Source organism: Ochlerotatus camptorhynchus, unplaced genomic scaffold (genome assembly GCF_037179485.1).
Source record: "Ochlerotatus camptorhynchus isolate MF236.1 unplaced genomic scaffold, CSIRO-AGI_Acam_v1.1 ptg000768l, whole genome shotgun sequence".
NCBI lineage: Eukaryota > Metazoa > Arthropoda > Insecta > Diptera > Culicidae > Ochlerotatus > Ochlerotatus camptorhynchus.
This window is the reverse complement of record NW_027041235.1, coordinates 146,987-164,729: the sequence shown is the minus strand read 5'-3', so window position 1 is coordinate 164,729 and position 17,743 is coordinate 146,987. Positions and strand designations below refer to the sequence as shown.

The 17,743-nt window shown below is 41.8% G+C and overlaps 1 protein-coding gene across 4 annotated transcripts in view; it reads right to left on the bottom strand.

Moving 5' to 3' along the window:
* Positions 1–17,743, bottom strand: part of Dyrk2 (Dual-specificity tyrosine phosphorylation-regulated kinase 2) — a 127,334-nt gene that overhangs the window by 15,956 nt on the left and 93,635 nt on the right. For all 4 annotated transcript variants that reach the window (XM_065238374.1, XM_065238375.1, XM_065238376.1 and 1 more), the window contains exons 6-8: positions 17,564–17,735; positions 3,294–3,437; positions 3,095–3,224 (exon numbers count right to left, since the gene is read on the bottom strand). In XM_065238374.1, the coding sequence (XP_065094446.1) occupies positions 3,095–3,224; positions 3,294–3,437; positions 17,564–17,735 (446 nt within the window). The remainder of the gene's footprint in view (positions 1–3,094; positions 3,225–3,293; positions 3,438–17,563; positions 17,736–17,743) is intronic.

Genomic DNA, 17,743 nt, shown 5'->3' with positions numbered 1-17,743 from the left:
CACGAGGATCACTAGTTCGTCGTTTGTGAGTGGAGACCTGACACAGCACAGGCGTACGATAATCCCGGGGCAGTAGAGCCATGGCTCGGCTGGGCCACAGCATCAGTGAGGCGATGCTAAACTGAACGGTGGCTGGGACCCGCTTGTTCTGATGTTGGATTCGCAACTGGGGGCGTTGGTTTAGTGGAAGCGGTGCTAATTTCGGGACCATACGACGAGCCGGAAGTACAGGAAACGTGTCCTTGTTGACAATAGGAGCACGATTATTGCGGTGGCGACCAGGTTGGTTCCTCGTGGAAGCCTGTTGTCGGATCTGGATGAAGGCCGCTCGCTTGGGACATCTTCTATCGCTGCCCAGATGGTTGGAATTACAGTTCACGCATTTAGGTTCAGCTTCTTCTTCCTTCTTGCAGACGGTAGTGCAAGTAGTGCCCCAGCACATTTGCCACAACGAGCCTTCATGTGACAATTCTTCGTACCGTGCTCAAATGCCAGACAATTAGTGCACTGTGTCACGTCACGGTGCTGCTCCCACTGAATCACGATGTTGAACAGCGCGCAAATCTGTCGCAGAGCAGATGGAGTCCTTATCGAAATGCACCATGTAAAACTGGTCCTGGAATGCACTGGTTTCATCACGTCTTGCAATGGGAAAAATGTTGATTGGTTGCAGATGAAGCTGCTCCAATTCCGAGATTACTCCGCAACAGGGAGATTTGGAAGACCACGGATTACCATTTTCAGTGGTTTTCTTCCAGGGACGTCGTGAGTGTAGAACTCAAACCGGTTCAGCTGAAGAAAGGTGCCAACAGCGTTGTAGTACGCCAGCGTCGAGCACAAGATTTGATCCCCGTGCTGCACAGCTTGAACAGCGGATGGATTTAATTTTTAGCCAGCTCATTCCTGAGCAACGTGAGTTCCTTCGTCGAGGTGAACAGTGGGGGCACTTTTTTCCCGTTTCTCAACTGGATCTATATCTGCTTCTTCGGGAATGCCGAGAACGGATTACTCTGAAGCAACCTTTCCGTGTGGTTGCTGGCACCAGCTTGCTTGCGAGGCCTTTTTGGGGCATCTTGATCGAATGCGGTTACATCCACACTTTGGCGAACCATCACCTTTTGTTTTTTCAACGGGTGAGTGGAGGCATTCAATTGTTGCTCCACTACCGTCGATTTAGCGGCAAGAGAGGCGAGAACTGACGACACGTTGCTAGCCAAAGCGAAAACTCTCGACCTGTACCACGACCGACTTAAAACACCGAACTACTCGAGAGAGCGAGCGAAAAGAGACGACCAAGAAAATCGGATGGTCAAGCAGAGAATGATGATGGTGGAAGCGATTTGGCAGACCTTTTTGTAGACGAACATTTCGGCTGCTCTTCCTCTTCCATTATTCTTGCGTAATCAGTTTTCAACCAGCTCTGGTCAGATCGACTGTCTTGCCAAAAAGCGCTGTGGAAGGCAAATTTGCGCACGAGCTGGAAAGTGATGTCCATGCGAGAGAATTTAGGTTCATTCCATCCGTCCGCTCTTCTGATTAGTTCGTGAAATATTCCTACTTGTACTAAATTTGTGTTTAACAATTTTCACTATTTGAACTATACACTAAAAAAATGCTGAAAAGTGTCTCCGCCTAACGACATATTGCATGACATATGTCCCATTATTGGTTTTGAGAAATATTCGTTTTAAAACACCCCCCATTTTCGTTTCAAACCTCATTTTCATTTCGTAATGTGACCCCCAGTATGGTAAAAAGACGTAGTCCTACGTAAAAAATCAAATTTAGCAACGAGTTGCATATAACATTTTTTGGCACTCAGTGCTGAAAAGTGTAACTTTTCCACATTGTTTTAAATAACATAATAATCTACGTTTCCCAACTAACACAACAGTGTCAAAAAGTACTACATTTCAGCATTTCAGTGCTGAAAATTTCTGCTTTTCGACTTCATCGTAATCGCCCATTTTCGGTCTATCGATCAGAAAAGATCAATAATATCAATAATTTCACCATGCACAAATCAAAAATACGTTTTTTTTTTCCGATGCGTTAGCTCATTAGCTACAACATAAATCCTATTAGAGCACATTGTATGAATATTTACGCTCATTGTTTTCAAAACAAAAGAAGAGCTCCTAGCGAATCACCTTTTTCTACGTTTATCCGTAGGACGAAGAAAATCTAATTGTGTTTCAATGCGTTAGGATGGAATTGAAATTAGTAGAATTAATTTAGGATCAAAAAGCAGTGTTAGATTTTAAACAATATCTCTACAATTTGTGACTCTTTATCAAATCCAAAAAAGGTGAATAAATTTAAATGTCATCTTTTAAAGAAATATTCAATTTTTTGTTCAAACCCACTCAAAAAAAAAAAAGGGTTGTGCTTAGTAGGACGGAAATTAGATCAAAACCCTACAACTCGTTCTAATTACGTTAAATTGAGGTATACCTGTATTAAAAAAAATACAATATCATAGGTTATACCCTTAAATACAAAATGGAACCAATGTTTCCAATTCGGAAATATGTAGTGCAGAGAGTAAATTTTGTCATTATATTCTATTATCAAAGTTACCCGCGTTATCAAAGATACCCCGTTTTACGGTACTAACTAAAAAGAATGCTCACCAAAACTCGCTTCAAAACATTGTTTCCTTTTAAACTTCATCAAACAATTCTCTCAAGCGCAGCCCTGGCAGACCTTGACTCATATACTCGACTTCATACTTCCTCAAATTAATTTATGCTTCCAATTAAGTCTTGGCTATGTACGAGGTCACTAGGCCAGGATACATTTAGTTGCATGATGCCACGGCTAACCACGTTTCCTTTGTAGGTACATTCTTCATTTCTCACCGTGGTGGCGAATTCGCTCTCCGTGAATGAATTAAACCTTCCCTCCGTAGTGTAGGAGGTTTGCACCCATTCTCTTCCATTTCCGCCTTCGATAAAAGCAAGTATGACGCCAGCTTGGTGGCACGTACCCAGTATTTAGCAAGTCAGTTTCGTGAAGTCGCGAAAAAGCCAACTTAGAAGAGTGCACGACAGGGTTGTTCTTCTAGCCATACCATATGAAAATCACTACTTACTCGAGGCATTTGCTGACGAAATCGATGAACGTGGTATCGTTGCAGCGGAGTGCCTGCGAAATGGTCTTCGAGCCCGGTTTCCGCTTGCGTCCTTTGGAATTGGTTATGCACCGTGGAATTCCTCGCGAATCTGGAAGGATGGTGCAATCAAACCAGGTTAGTTGGTTGGTTAGGATTACGAGGGTTGGAGTAGACTTACCGAAAAACAACCTCCTCCTGGTGGCAGTATTGATGAGATCATCTGGAGGAACGCCCAGAACTTCCATGATACACGCTAATTGCTCCACTTCGTTCTCCCCGGGGAACAGCGGATATCCAGTGTACAGTTCTGCCAGTATGCATCCTGAAAATGGAGAAATGCGGGAAATTTAATTAACACGTTCTGTGGTAACAGAATGCGGATTTAACGCATTTCAGATGGAAACGTTGTTATCGCACATCAAGCCAACGAACTGTTGAATGGCCATCAGATTGCGTGGGTGCTTGCTAGGGTCGGAGGGAAAGGACCGAATGGCCTTGCACGGAGGTCGATTCCCTTTATCAAGATCACCACCCGTTAGCACGCACGTTCCATCTCCGGTAAATTTCTATTCGCCCTCCGGTAAAGGGCAAGCACCACCCAACGACCGAGGCCCGATGAGCGGAATGAGTATATTACTGCAATGCGAAAAAGTAGTTTTCTCCATGTTTGTTATTAACACCCCCTATGAGAGTCAGTTCCCAAGTGTGAGACTACAGCGGATGGTGGTTTTCTGTATTCTTTGTGGCTCACGAAGGGTTTCCGTGTGGAATATGTATGTAGACACTACCCATGCACACACCCCGGGCAATTACGGAATACGTAGGTAAGAGCAGCGTACTTCAATTGGACTATTGCATGTTCGATTTAATTATCGCAAAACGGTTGGTCAGACATGAAATGGAAGTTTACGAGGCTCAGCAAATGAACATATCCGGGAAACGAAGTGTTCACTCTAGGTTAACATCCCAAATAAGATTGATCAATGAGTAAACAGATTAAGTGGTGGCAGGTGTAGAAACTGTTCATTTTAGTTTGCTCCACTCTTTGCATTCAACGACACCATATCTTATGGGGTATTATGTCTTAATGTTGTTTGGGCACTTCTACAGTAGTTAAATGAAAGGAAGCATAGACTTACTATTTTTACATTCGTTTAGCAAGCCCAAAGATATATTATTAGGGTGGTTCAAATTATCAATTTTGATCCAACCGCTCAATATATTCGAAATAAGGTTCTGATCATTCTCCCATAATTCGAGCTCATCTGGTTACGATCTCATAACTATCCTGAAGCTCTACTGGAATGTGGTTTTCAGCCAACTTGTAGCTGAGAAAATTTCCTATAAATACAGATATATAATATATATATTTGTTACAATATATTTGTAACACAGTTTGTTATAATTCTCAAATTCATTGCACTAGACAATTAGAAATTATATTTTTCCTGATTATATTGTAGCATAAACATTAATACATGAAAGTATTTAATTTATGTGGTTGGAACAAAATCGATTGATTTTTTTTTACTATAGAGACTTTCAGCCGTTGGCTGGTTCGTCTCTGACTGGAAAAAATAAAAACAAGATGAAGACGATTCATTGATTGCTTATGGATTATTTAGAATACTAATACAGTGTTGGTTGTCCATTTTGTATGGTTATGAGTTGAGATCTGTCTCCCAAACCATTTTTGGCAAATTAAAGACAAATTCAAGTTCAATTTTGATTGCTCATGTCTGATGGTTAGTGTTGGAATTTTCCGTTGATAATATTAATTTTTATATCAAGAAAAAAACATTTGAAAAGGGTACGTCAGCATTCAAAGTACGCAACTGAACTGATATTTTATGTTTTATGGTATCATTGGTTCACGCTATTATTGCTATTAGTTCAAATCTAGGTAAGCTGGTATATCATAAATGTCTTGCAGTGACAATTTTAATTGTATAATGCCAGTTGTGCATTCTTGACCACCAACGTAATATTTTAAAGATTTACGAAATCAATTTATTCTAGATGAGTCGCGCTAGCCCAGTTTTGGAGAATTTTTGTAACAGTTAAGAAGCAATCTAGGTAAACACCGTAAAAGAGAACATCGCTCTCAAGTGGCAGATATTAACTTCCAAGGAGAAACTGTCTACCAGGTAAGACAAAAGGTCCTTCGTCAATCAAATGTGAAGAAAATGAGCTCTAAAAACTGATGATCGGCATTAAAAATGAACCCAAGTAGTATTGCAAGTTTGATATTTTGGAAATTGACTTTCCCAAATGTGGAAATAATTCTTAGGATATTTATTTCAACGCTGACCACCAACTGCTAAAGATAGATTAAAATGAGTTAAGTTGCTAAGTTGTTCAGAACTCCAAGGCCATCTGAAAGGCAGACAGCTTGGTTCAGAGTTCAGTCACTGCATAGCGCTAGTGTGCATGACAAATTTAGTATTATTGGATTTTTTTTATCTCGTAATTCTGACCACCTAGGAAGTTCATTTCATTGGTTCGGATTTCTGTCACTACGTGGCGCTAGTGTGCATGTATAACTGCATCCTAACTTTCTGAAATGATTAAAACTTTTCCGAAGTGATTCAGTATTTTCCGAACTGGTTCAGTGCTTACGGAAATGATTTCAATCTTTCATTAATTGAATCAGTACCTTCCGGAGCAGTTCCGAACTTTACTGAAGTGATCCAGTACTATCCGCGATTCAGTACTTTTCGAAGTGTTTCCGATTTTTTTTTTTTCTGAAGAGATTCACGACTTTTTGAAATTAATCCAAACGTTTCTGAAATGATTAAAAACTTTCTGAAGTGATTCAGTACTTACAGAAGTGTTTAAGTACTTTCAAAAGTGTTTTCAAACCTGTATGAATTGATTAAGTACTTTCCGGAGTAAATTCGAAAATGTATGAACTTTCCTTAAGCTATTCAGTTCTTTCTGAAGTGATTCCAAATTCTTCTTAAATGATTCAGTGCTTTCCAATGTGATGCAGTACTTGCGGATGCGATAACATTCTTTTTTGGAATAAATGAATACTTTCCAAAGTGATTGCAAACTTCTAACGTGATTCAAAACTTTTTGAAGTAATTCCAAACTTTTCTTAAGTGATTCATTTCTATTCGAAGTGTCGAATCCGCATAGCTGTAAACACCCCGTAAACAAAGCGTGACTACCTTAACAACCAGCGACAGGTTCAACGTGGAAATTATTTAAACAAACCACCCCCCTTCCACCCCCTTCCACTCCCTTTAATGCCAACATCAGAAAAAGACGCGTCATTTGAGAAAAACTTCGCTCATGACTACAATGAAAGTATTTTTTGTGCAGAATATGTAAAAAAGGATGGACCTCGGATGCTAATATAATTGCATATATAGAGGTAACAGATATGTTTGACAGTCATACTACGATCAGCACTCGGTGTGGTCGAACGCAAGTATTCTTTTCTCCCGTGCTTTCGCAAGTTTTTTCTCGCGCGTTGTCGAACGTTTTTTCGTTCAACCCAAGCATGGGTAAACCGGGCCCAAGCGGTAGCCAGAAGCAAGGCGGCAAGCGGCCGGCAGATAACAATGTCGATGCCAGACATACGAAGCGGGTGCTAGCCCTCAACCAGTTCTCCAGGAGGATGATGGCGAAAGGCGTGAAAGCGTTGAGAAAAAGGAGAAGCTGCATCCTTTCTATGTCAAGGGACAGCCACGCGAGCTGCTTGACCATCTGAATGTGCTAGTCCGTAAAGGGCTACGGCCGAATTCCGTCTCTGCGCTGATGGCGTGAAAATCACCGTCCCCTCGGAGGTACATTATAAATCCGTGGCGGAGACACTGCAACTCTGGAAGGTGAAATATTTCACCCACGACGTGCCGTCAACGAAGCCCTTCAAGGTCATTCTACGCGGACTGCATGAGCTAGATGTTTCGGTTGTGGAAGAAGAGCTGAAACGCAACAACCTTCAATCCGTGAAGGTTTTCGTGATCAAACGCCACAACGAGGCAATCAAGTATCGCGACCAACTGTGGATCCAAACATGAGGCAGCTTCAAAGCATCCGAACGCTGCTCAGTTTCGTCGTCGAGTGGGAGCGGTACAAGCCGGTCCACCGTGAAGTGACGCAGTGTACCAGCTGCTTGAATTTCGGACATGTCGCTCGCAACTGCCACATGAAATCGTGTTGCTCCAAATGCGGCCAACAACATGTCACTACCCAATGCATCGTGGACATGAAGGACAAGCAGCCAACCTGTGTCAACTGCGGGAATACTCACACATCGACTAGTCGATCGTGTCCCAAGCAGGCCGAATTCCTCGCACTACGGAAGAAAGAAAGCCAGCCGAGACAGCAGAAAAAAAATCACCTACCCGGAATCGATCTGGAAAATGATATTCCACCGCTTCCTCCAACCGAAGGATGCGCACCAAACCTTCCTCTTTTTCCACTGCCCAGAAGGCAGTATAGGAATTCGACGCAAACCGAACCAAGCAGCACTCCTCCAGGATTCCGGGGAACCCAGCCTGGCGCTGTACCGTTGGTCCATCCAACCGATGGTCTGACGCAGGTAACCAGTCATCTGAGAAAGCTTGTCAGTGAAATGCAAAAAATGATGGTGCAAATGTTGCACTTCATGACAAACTTTCACGTTCACCATCAACGCCATTAATTGGAACGCCCATTCAGTGGCGAGAAAACAGCCGGAAATTGTAGATTTCCTGCGCCAACATAACATCGATGTCGCGTTTCAAACCGAGACGTATCTCAAGCCGGAGGTCAACTTTAGCCTGCCAAATCACACAATTGCTAGACTGGACCGAGTTCGATCACAGAGGGGTGGTGGCGTTGCCATTGCCATCAGGAGAGGACTGGAGTATAGGATGCTGCCTGACTTTCGTCTATCGTTCGTGGATGCCATTGAAGTTGAGCTGGCATCGCCGGATGGTCTCATCACACTCATTGCCATCTACTCTCCTACCCAATGTAAGGAAACGGGTGGAACAATCGATAGTCTCAAGAATGACATCCAGAAGTTGACTCTTCGGAAGGGTAAGTGAGGAGGTGATCTCAACGCACGCCACTTGCTGTGGGGCAATTCAAGAAGTAACCAGAACGGAGCAGTTCTGGCCACGGACCTGCAGGCGGGACACTACGTGGTCCTCCATCCTGACTACCCTACCTTCTACTCACCGGACGGTGTCCGATCCACCCTCGGACGGTTGCTCTGAGCCCCGTGCCATTACCGAGCTGTCATCCGACCACCTGCCGGTGGTTTTCGAGATGAATCAAACCATCAACCAACGTCAGCAGCATCGAAGGCGAAACTTTTATCGAGCGAACTGGCCTCAAATCCAGCGGTTTATGGAGGATCGAGTGTTCAAAAATCCTGCGTTAACGACGACGGAAGAAATCGACGGCGTACTGCAAGCGCTCTCCGATGACATAGCTGAAGCGGGACAACGGGTCATCCCGACAACCCCGGTGACATGTAAGTTTACCAACCTTGATGATGAGACCAAGCATATATATTATCTCTTAGGAATTGAAGAACGCAAAACGTTAGCAGGGAAGTTTTATATAACAAATTAAAAAAAAACTATTACCATTAGGAACAGGCAGTTGCAAAAGACCTCAGTAGTTTACCAAATTACTCTAGGCCCTACTGTCGTTTAATAAAAGTGCTTGAAACAAACCAAAGCCCATGCCGCCTCTTAGAGTTGATAATGAGGTTCACATAACAGCCGTCGAAAAGGCGAACTCCATTTCTCAACATTTTATGGCTTCGCATAATCTGGGTCGAGATATTGTCAGCCCGATGGAGGGTCCGATGCTTGAGACCGTCTACCAGCTAGCTTCTGAGCCTAGCGAGCTTCCGGCGGACCGGAAAATCACACTTGATGAGCTGGTGAACACCATCAAGTCGACGAAGAACATGAAGGCACCGGGTTTCGACGAACTCTTAAACGCTGAAGAACTTGAGGCCAAAAGCGCATACTCTGCTGGTGAACGTCTTCAATCGCTGCCTGGAGCTCGGACACTTCCCAGCTGCCTGAAAACGGTCCAAGGTGGTATCACTTTCCTCGCTTAGGGTTGATGCATATATTATGTCACGCTCTAAGGGGGGAGGGGGGGGTCTAAGATTTTGTGACAAGCAATGCATTAGGTATAGGAAAAACGTCACGATAGGGGGAGAGGGGGTAATTTTTTGCTCGATTTAGCGTGACATAATTAATGCATGGACCCTTAGCAAGTTGTTCGAAAAACTCATTGACGCCAGACTCCTCGAGCACACCGAGGCGAACGAAATCCTACTGGACGAGGAATTTGGATTCCAACGAGGTCACTCGACGGTGGACCAACTCAAGCAGGTCTCAAACCTCATCAATCAGGCGAAGTCGGTCTTGAAGACAACGGTCATGGCGATACTGGATATCGAAAAGGCATTCGATAACGTGTGGCACGACGGCTTGGTGCACAAGCTTCTGCAATTTCGTTTCTTCAGCTACCTGCTGAAGATCATCTCGGACTACCTCGACGGCAGGACGTCTCAAGTATGCATAGGCAGTTCTCTCTCGGAACCGTATGATGATGTGGTTCCGGATAGCAACACCGACCGGCTCAAACCGTCATCAAAGATAAAGATTCTGAACGCTGAAACTGAGTGGTCATCCGAGGTACGCTACCTTGGCCTGATTCTCAACAGTAAGCTCCTCTTCCGGTCGCTCGCGAAAGACCGAGTCAAAAAAGGCACCATCATGCTGAAACGTCTGTATCCGATCATCAACCGTCGCTCGAAAGCATCCACCGTCAACCAACTGACTGTCTACAGGCAGATTGTTGCGCCTATGCTGGAGTATGGGTCTCCGGTATGGAAGGGTTGCGCTAAAACACATCGGAAGAAGCTCCAAGTCCTGCAGAACATGTTCCTGAAGATGATTCTGAATCTGCCTCCGCGCACACTGATAGCCGACGTTCACCGGCCGGCAAATCTCGATCAAATCGACCAGAGAATGACTGCCCTCGCCAGCTGGCACCAAACTAGTACTCTTAATTCGGAGTACGAAAAAAATAGAAATCTTTACCCATAATTTTGTAAATAGTAGGTTTAGTGAGGATTTAATGCAGTTAGATAAGGAATTTAAAATTTAAAAATTTAAAATAGAACATCGCGGTTTGGGAAGTTCTGTACCTTGTATGTATGTAGTCCAGCTCTCTTATTTGCATTCTGGACGTAGCTCTGCGACATGCCGATCTTTTTAGCCAAATCACGGCTTGAGACGTTGGGATTTGCTTTAATCATCCGCTTCACCTTTCCCTCCGTCTTTTTGTTCTCCGGTCCCGGTTTTCTTCCAGCTCCTTTGCCGTGGTCCAACGTCAACCGCTCCTGGAACCGCTTCAACACTCTGGAGACGGTTGAATGGTGAATGTTCAACATTTTTCCCAACTGCCGGTGCGACAGGTCATGAAATTCCAGGTGTTTGGAAAGAATTTGTTCTCTCAACTCGCGTTGGTTCACCTCCATTTTCGTTGAATCGAAAAACACGACTTCGAGTTTGACAGCATGTACACAATACACATCAATGAGAAAGTGTGCAAAATTTGGTTGATTTTTACCCAATGGTAAAAAAGTTATGCCCTGTTGAATGTGTCGCAATAATTTCGTGTTCGCCCTTTACTACGTGGGATTTGACTTAATTGATTACAACATGAAAAATATCGAGATCATGACCAGATAGACTGTTTCTGTCTCCGATAAAGTTGTTCAGGCAATCATAGCCTTGTCGCTGGTGGATAGTAGTTCAGAATTTTCTCACTACGTAGCGCTAGTATACATGTGAAATTCTTGCATGTGATATATCTCGAGATCCTGACCAGATTGAAAGTTACTGTCTTTCACAAAGTTTTTCAGGAGGTCAAAGCCTATTGCTTAGTGCTCAATAGTTAAGAATTTGATCACTACGCGACGCTAGTATACACGTGAAATTCTCACATAAAATATCTCGAGTTCTCGACCAGATAGAAAGGTACTGTCTTCGGCATAAAGGGTGATACGGTCAAAATTTGGTCAATATCAACTTGACGTATTTCTTTCAATTTTGCATTTAAAAAACCTGAACACCCCTCATTTTGAAGGTGTGTGTGTGTAGAATGTTGCTCCTATTTTGATTTTGGAATTCACTCTTCAGTTGTCAAAATGCCGTCCAAGTAAGAAGAGCAGCGTATCAAAATTTTGTTCGCGCATCGCAAAAATCCGAGCTACTCGCACGCAAAGTTGGCAAAATCGCTAAAAGTTGCCAAATCAACCGTTACAAATGTAATTAAAGTGTTTGGGGAACGTTTGTTGACAGCCAGGAAGTCTGGATCGGGGGGAAATCGAAAACCGGAAGCCGCTGAGACGACAAAGAGAGTTGCCGGTAGTTTCAAGCGAAACCCTAACCTCTCTCTCCGAGATGCCGCAAATAAGCTGGGTGTATCGTCTACAACCGTGCATCGAGCCAAAAAACGAGCCGGACTATCGACTTACAAGAAGGTAGTGACTCCAAATCGCGATGATAAACAAAATACGACGGCCAAAGCGCGATCCCGGAGGCTGTACACGACGATGCTGACGAAGTTTGACTGCGTGGTAATGGACGACGAAACCTACGTCAAAGCCGACTACAAGCAGCTTCAGGGACAGGAGTTTTATACGGCAAAAGGAAGGGGAAAGGTAGCAGATGTTTTCAAGCACATGAAACTGTCAAAGTTCGCAAAGAAATATCTGGTTTGGCAAGCCATCTGTACCTGTGGCTTGAAAAGCAGCATTTTCATAGCTTCCGGGACTGTCAACCAAGGACTGTCTGCTGCCTTTCCTGAAGAAACACGGTTGTTCCGTACTGTTTTGGCCGGATTTGGCATCTTGCCATTACGGTAAAAAGGCCATGGAGTGGTACGCCGCCAACAACGTGCAGGTGGTTCCCAAGGACAAGAACCCTCCCAACACGCCAGAGCTCCGCCCAATTGAGAAATACTGGGCTATTGTCAAGCGGAACCTAAAGAAGACCAAAAAAACTGCTAAGGGTGAGCAGCAGTTCAAGGCAAACTGGCTTTCTGCGGCGAAGAAGGTGGACAAGGTGGCTGTACAAAATCTGATGGCAGGGGTCAAGCGTAAGGCCCGGCAATTCGGATTTGGAAAAGCGGAAGCCTAACTGAATATTTTTCCTGAATTTTATACTAATTGAACTTGAAAAAGAAATTTAATTTGATTTTTTAAATAAACGATTTCACCGATTCACACGCGTTTTCCCTTGACCAAATTTTGACCGTATCACCCTTTAGTTGTTCAGGAGGTCAAGGCCTTTTCGCAGGTGGACGTTCAGAGTTTTCTCACTTCGCGGCGCTACTATACATATGAAATTCTCGCATATAAAACATCTCTAGATCCTGACCAGATAGAAAGTAAATGTATTCGGCAAAGTTTTTCAGGAAATCAAGATCTTTTTGTTGGGTGACAATAGTTCAGAATTTGCTCAATATGCGGCGCTAGTATATACGTGCCTTTCTCCGCATATTCAGCTCGAGATCTTGATCAGCTAGCAAGTTGCTGTCTTCGGCAAAGTTGTTTAGGGGGTCAAGACTTTTTAGGTAGACAGTAGTTAAGAATTTTCTCACCACGTGGCAAGTTTTTCGCTGAGATCCAGCAAAATAAAATAAAGAGCTGCTCGGTGGTGCCCATCTCGGCAAAAAAATCAAACTGAGTAGGTTCATCCAAAGTCATAAAGAAAAGACGTAATAATATGAAATTATCATATCTTTGATTATACCGTTATTCCTACGCTGCTAGGAGTGTGACGTCGAATTTATGGTTACATGTGTAATGTGTAATGTAATGTAAAATGTTTATAATATATACACACCCTTTGCTATTGCTTTACTCAGTTGTCTGGAGAAATTTCCAAAAGCGTAGTTCACTCAGCGCTGAGTACCCGAGCAAAGGATTATACCAAATTGATAACAAGTTCTGATACCTGGTTATCAAGATTTGATAACTGAAAATGTGGTTGAATAAGCAGCCAACATAACAAAAATTATAACAAAAAATTACTCCATGGATATCACAAAAATAACTGATTTAGTTATCATCGAAAACATCATGATAACACATCCTGTGATCCACGCAAATATTTTCAACAAATTTCAAATTATTTTATCGATTTGGTATTAAAGCCTTACGCAGATAACTGATACATACTTGGCAGTGTGTTTTTTTCTTACCATGCGGATAATATTTGAAGTTTTAAAGTAACCTTCATCATTTCATATTCTTTCATGATAACAACAATCTGATAACTAAATTAGTCGATGTTGATAACTAAATTAGTTATGCGATTACAACTGAAAACAAAATGATATCTGGAATAACAAGACTTGTTTTCAAGATGATATCAGGTTGGTATTTTACTTTGCTCGGGTAACCTACACTCCTGATCATAAGCTTAAGTACACCCCCAAAATACATGCAAATGTGTTTTGTTTAAAGCTCTCTCATTTAACGTCCAATTATTGATCTTCTTAGGTTACTTGAATTATATACAAGGTATAGCATAAGGGTTCTACTAATACTTTTGATTTCAAATATTTATTTTCGAGAAAATCAATCATGATTCTTCAGAGTACATTTTAAAAAATAGTGTAACTTTGGGTGAACCTTCAAAATCTTTCAAATGTTCTAAAAAGATCAAAAATTGGACGTAAAGTGACAAAGTTATGAACATTACTCATTTGCATGGTTTTGGGGGTGTCGGGAGTGTACGGTTTTATACATTTCTCCATTCAACTGAACAAAAGTGCCTCACTCACTGAGTTAGTCTCGTTGTCCGTGCACACGTAAATAAGACATTTTGAAATTAGTCTATAATGAAAGGGAGACTCTAAACGTTCATTAGGTGGAAGTTTCAGCGATATTGATGTTTTAAGATAATGTTTTCCATCTGAGATACGTATTACCACTAATTTATCAGAGGTATATAAGTGGAACGACTCACCCCAATTTATGTATCCACAAATCTGCATGAAAATCTTCACAAGTAAAAGAAATCCAGAATATATTTGTCTTATCCCACTTAGGCTGATGTAAATTTTATTTTTATTTTATGATATTTGATATGCGAGAATTGCCCTCCAAGTTTTGAGAATTTTCTGAACTTCTTTTCATTAGCCAAAAGATCTTTATCTCCTTGACAGCTTTACCAATTTCTAGCTGTTCAGGATCTCGAGATATCATACATGCGAAGCTTTCACATATATCCTAGCGTCGCATAGTGAGAAAATTCTGTACTATCAGGTCTCGAAATATATCTAATGCAAGAATTGCACGTGTATACAAGCACAATGATCTAAAAAAATTGAATTTCTGTCCACCTGTCAATAGGCCTGAACAACTTTGTCCATGACAGTAACATTCTATTTGGTCAGGATCTCGTGATATTTTATATGTGAAAATTTCACGTGTATTCAGGAGCGGCGCTAAGGAAATTCTTAACTATTGTACACCAATCAATAGGCTTTGACCTCCTGAACAACTTTGTCCAAGACAGTACCTTTCTGGTCAGGATCTCGAAACAAACCACATGCGAGAATTTTTCGTGTATACTAGCGCTACGTAGTGAGACAATCTTGAACTACTTTTCACTAGCGAACAAGTTATGACCTCTTGAACAACCTTGTCGACGACAGTTACTTTCTGTCTGATCAGAATCTTGAGATATTTTACATGTGAGAATTTCACGTGTATACTAACGCCACGTAGTGTGAAAATTCTGAACTATTGTACACCAAGCAATAGGCATTGACCTCATGAACAACTTTTTCGAAGACAATAATTTTCTACCTGTTCAGGATTTCAAGCTATAGCATACGCGAGAATTTTACACGTTTACTAGCGCTACGTGGTGAGAAAATTCTGAACTACTGTCCACCAGCCAAAAAGTCTTGACCCCCTGAACAAGTTGCCGAAGACAGTAACTTTCTATCTCCTCAGGATCTTGAGCTAGTGTATATGCGAAAATTGCACGTATATACTAGCGCCACGTAGTAAGAATTTTCTGAACTACTCTACACCCACAAAAAGTTTATGATCTCTAGAACATCTTTGCCGAAGACAGTAACTTTCTATCTGATCAGGATCTCGAGATTGTCCATGTTGTAACCAATAAAGTCAAATCCCACGTAGTACGGACACCGTTTACGCGGTTTCCATTCACATTTTCTCTATTATCTGCGTTTTTGGGCGACAACTGTGATAAAAGTTTAGCTTGTTTAGTTGAAAACAAGTTTTTTAAGGAATACCCGTTGGTTTCATATAGATTGGTAGGTCGACTGCAAAATGGCAATGGAAAACTCACACTGTTGTACAAAGTACAACGCGCGAGTACTCGTGTTACAAAAGTTGGCGCGAGTAACGGAGGGTTAAACCCCGTATGGTCCCTACTTCGCTGACATATGAACAAACATTTTGTTCAATATTGAAAGTACCGTCTTCTGAAAAGAAAAACAACTGCCTGTTGCGTTATCACAAAATGCAACCTTCTCTCTCTTCTCTGCTTCAGAGCCCTAATTTAAAACTAATTATGAAGCTACTGAACAAAATTAACGTATTTTTTCGTAGTTGTTTTATCCCACAATATGCATGGAAGCCACTGAGGTGCGGTAACGACTTGTTTAGGACTCCACAATTGAATGTTCATAATTTATTACATTCCACGAAAAACACTTGAACCAACATTGAACCATAACCGAAAATCTATCTTCTATATATATAAAAATGAATTTCTGTCTGTCTGACCCTTATAGACTCGGAAACTACTGAACCGATCGGCGTGAAAATGTGTATGCAGGGGTTTTTGGGGCCGGTGAAGGTTCTTATGATGGTTTGAGACCCCTCCTTCCTCTGTAAGAGGGGGCTCCCATACAAACTAAACAGAAATTTCTGCATAACTCGAGAACTAATCAAGCAAATGGAACCAAATTTGGCATGTGGTGGTCATAAGGGGTGGCCCCTTAGATAAAGGGGGGCTACGTAAAATATAGCATCCTTTTTTTAATTGGTGCGTAAACTCAAGCTAATATTGAATCCCGAGCAAGGCCGGGCACACTCAGCTAGTTTAAGATAAAGTATAATCGTCATAAATGTATGACATACATAAATTTTGCGTAGTTCTACGTCATACTGCGGTCGTGTCTATGACGCAACCCTTTAATATTTTTTTTCACAAAATTTGTTTGTTGCATGCTTACCGCAGCAATTTGGAGTATTTTTTCAATAGGCTTTATGTATATTTGTCGACTAGAAATTGATTAACTCGATTCACTACCATTAGCAGAGGGATGGATTTGCAATATTGATGCATACAAACAAAAGTTCAAATATTAAATTGAATACTGTTCGTATAATTATTGTAGAAGGCTAATGAAGTTAATCGATTCTTTGTTTGACAAAAGTACACAGGACGTATTCAAAAATTAATCGAGTAATGCGTAGATAGTTGAGTGTTCACTCGGCTGTCGACAAAAGCAGGCCACTCTCGATGTGTGCTACGCGATCGTCTGTTTTCTCGGCAGCAACCATTGTGTGGTCCTCCTCATTGTTCTTCATCAGCAGTTCTTTCGGTCGATGCGTCGTCGACTTTGGAAAGCAACCGTTTCGTGATGAGTGTATGAGTGCTGACCACGTTTTGCGTCCATTGCTGCAATGGACGCGCTCTGACCCTCGTTGGCGTACAACAATTTGCCATACAATGAAACCACTGGAAGCGGCTCCAGTTCTGATGGAGGAGGCTTTTTGGATAGCGGAAGATAAAGTGTTTATTGTGTTGTACCTTTTGACTATAGTTTTAAGATCTATTGTATAGTGACCAAGAATCCTCGGCTCTGTAAAGTTAATTCGGTTGAGCCTTATCAAATAAATTAATAAACAAAAAAAAAATGCGTAGATAGTGACACATATTTCCAACAACTAGAGAACATTGTATAAGCGATCCAACATACGGTATCTTTTCGAGCTGTTTCACTTAAAAGTACTGTCATTTTCCATGAATATTTTATTGAAAGGTACATTTTAGCATGTGCTTATAACTTATCAAATAAGAAGTAAAATTCCTATCAAACCTTGTATTTTTAACCAAAAATAGCCACCAGGTTAATCAACTGAATTGTGCGCTTTTCAATACGCTATGGAAATCATCCAATAAATAGTTGATGGTAAAAATTGATGAACCGTCACTTATTCTATCCACATACAAATATTCTCCAATCAATTGATATGAAAATTTGGGAAAATCTTAATAAAAGTATGTGCAAACAGAGAAAAAATAAATTAATCATCAAAATTGATGTTTGACGTTTTGTCCGGCTTCCGGACACTGTGCTGTGAGTCGTCGGCAAACATTGACATACCGGTTCACATAAAATTCGACAACAACTCACCTAAGCTCCACATATCGATGGGCGTCCCGTATGACAGGCCCAGTATGACCTCTGGCGACCGGTAGAAGCGGGACTGAATGTAGGTGTACACTTTGCGGTGCGAATAGCACGAGCTACCAAAATCGATAACCTTTATCAGACTGCTGCCTCGTTGTTTGAGTAGAACATTTTCCTGGAATG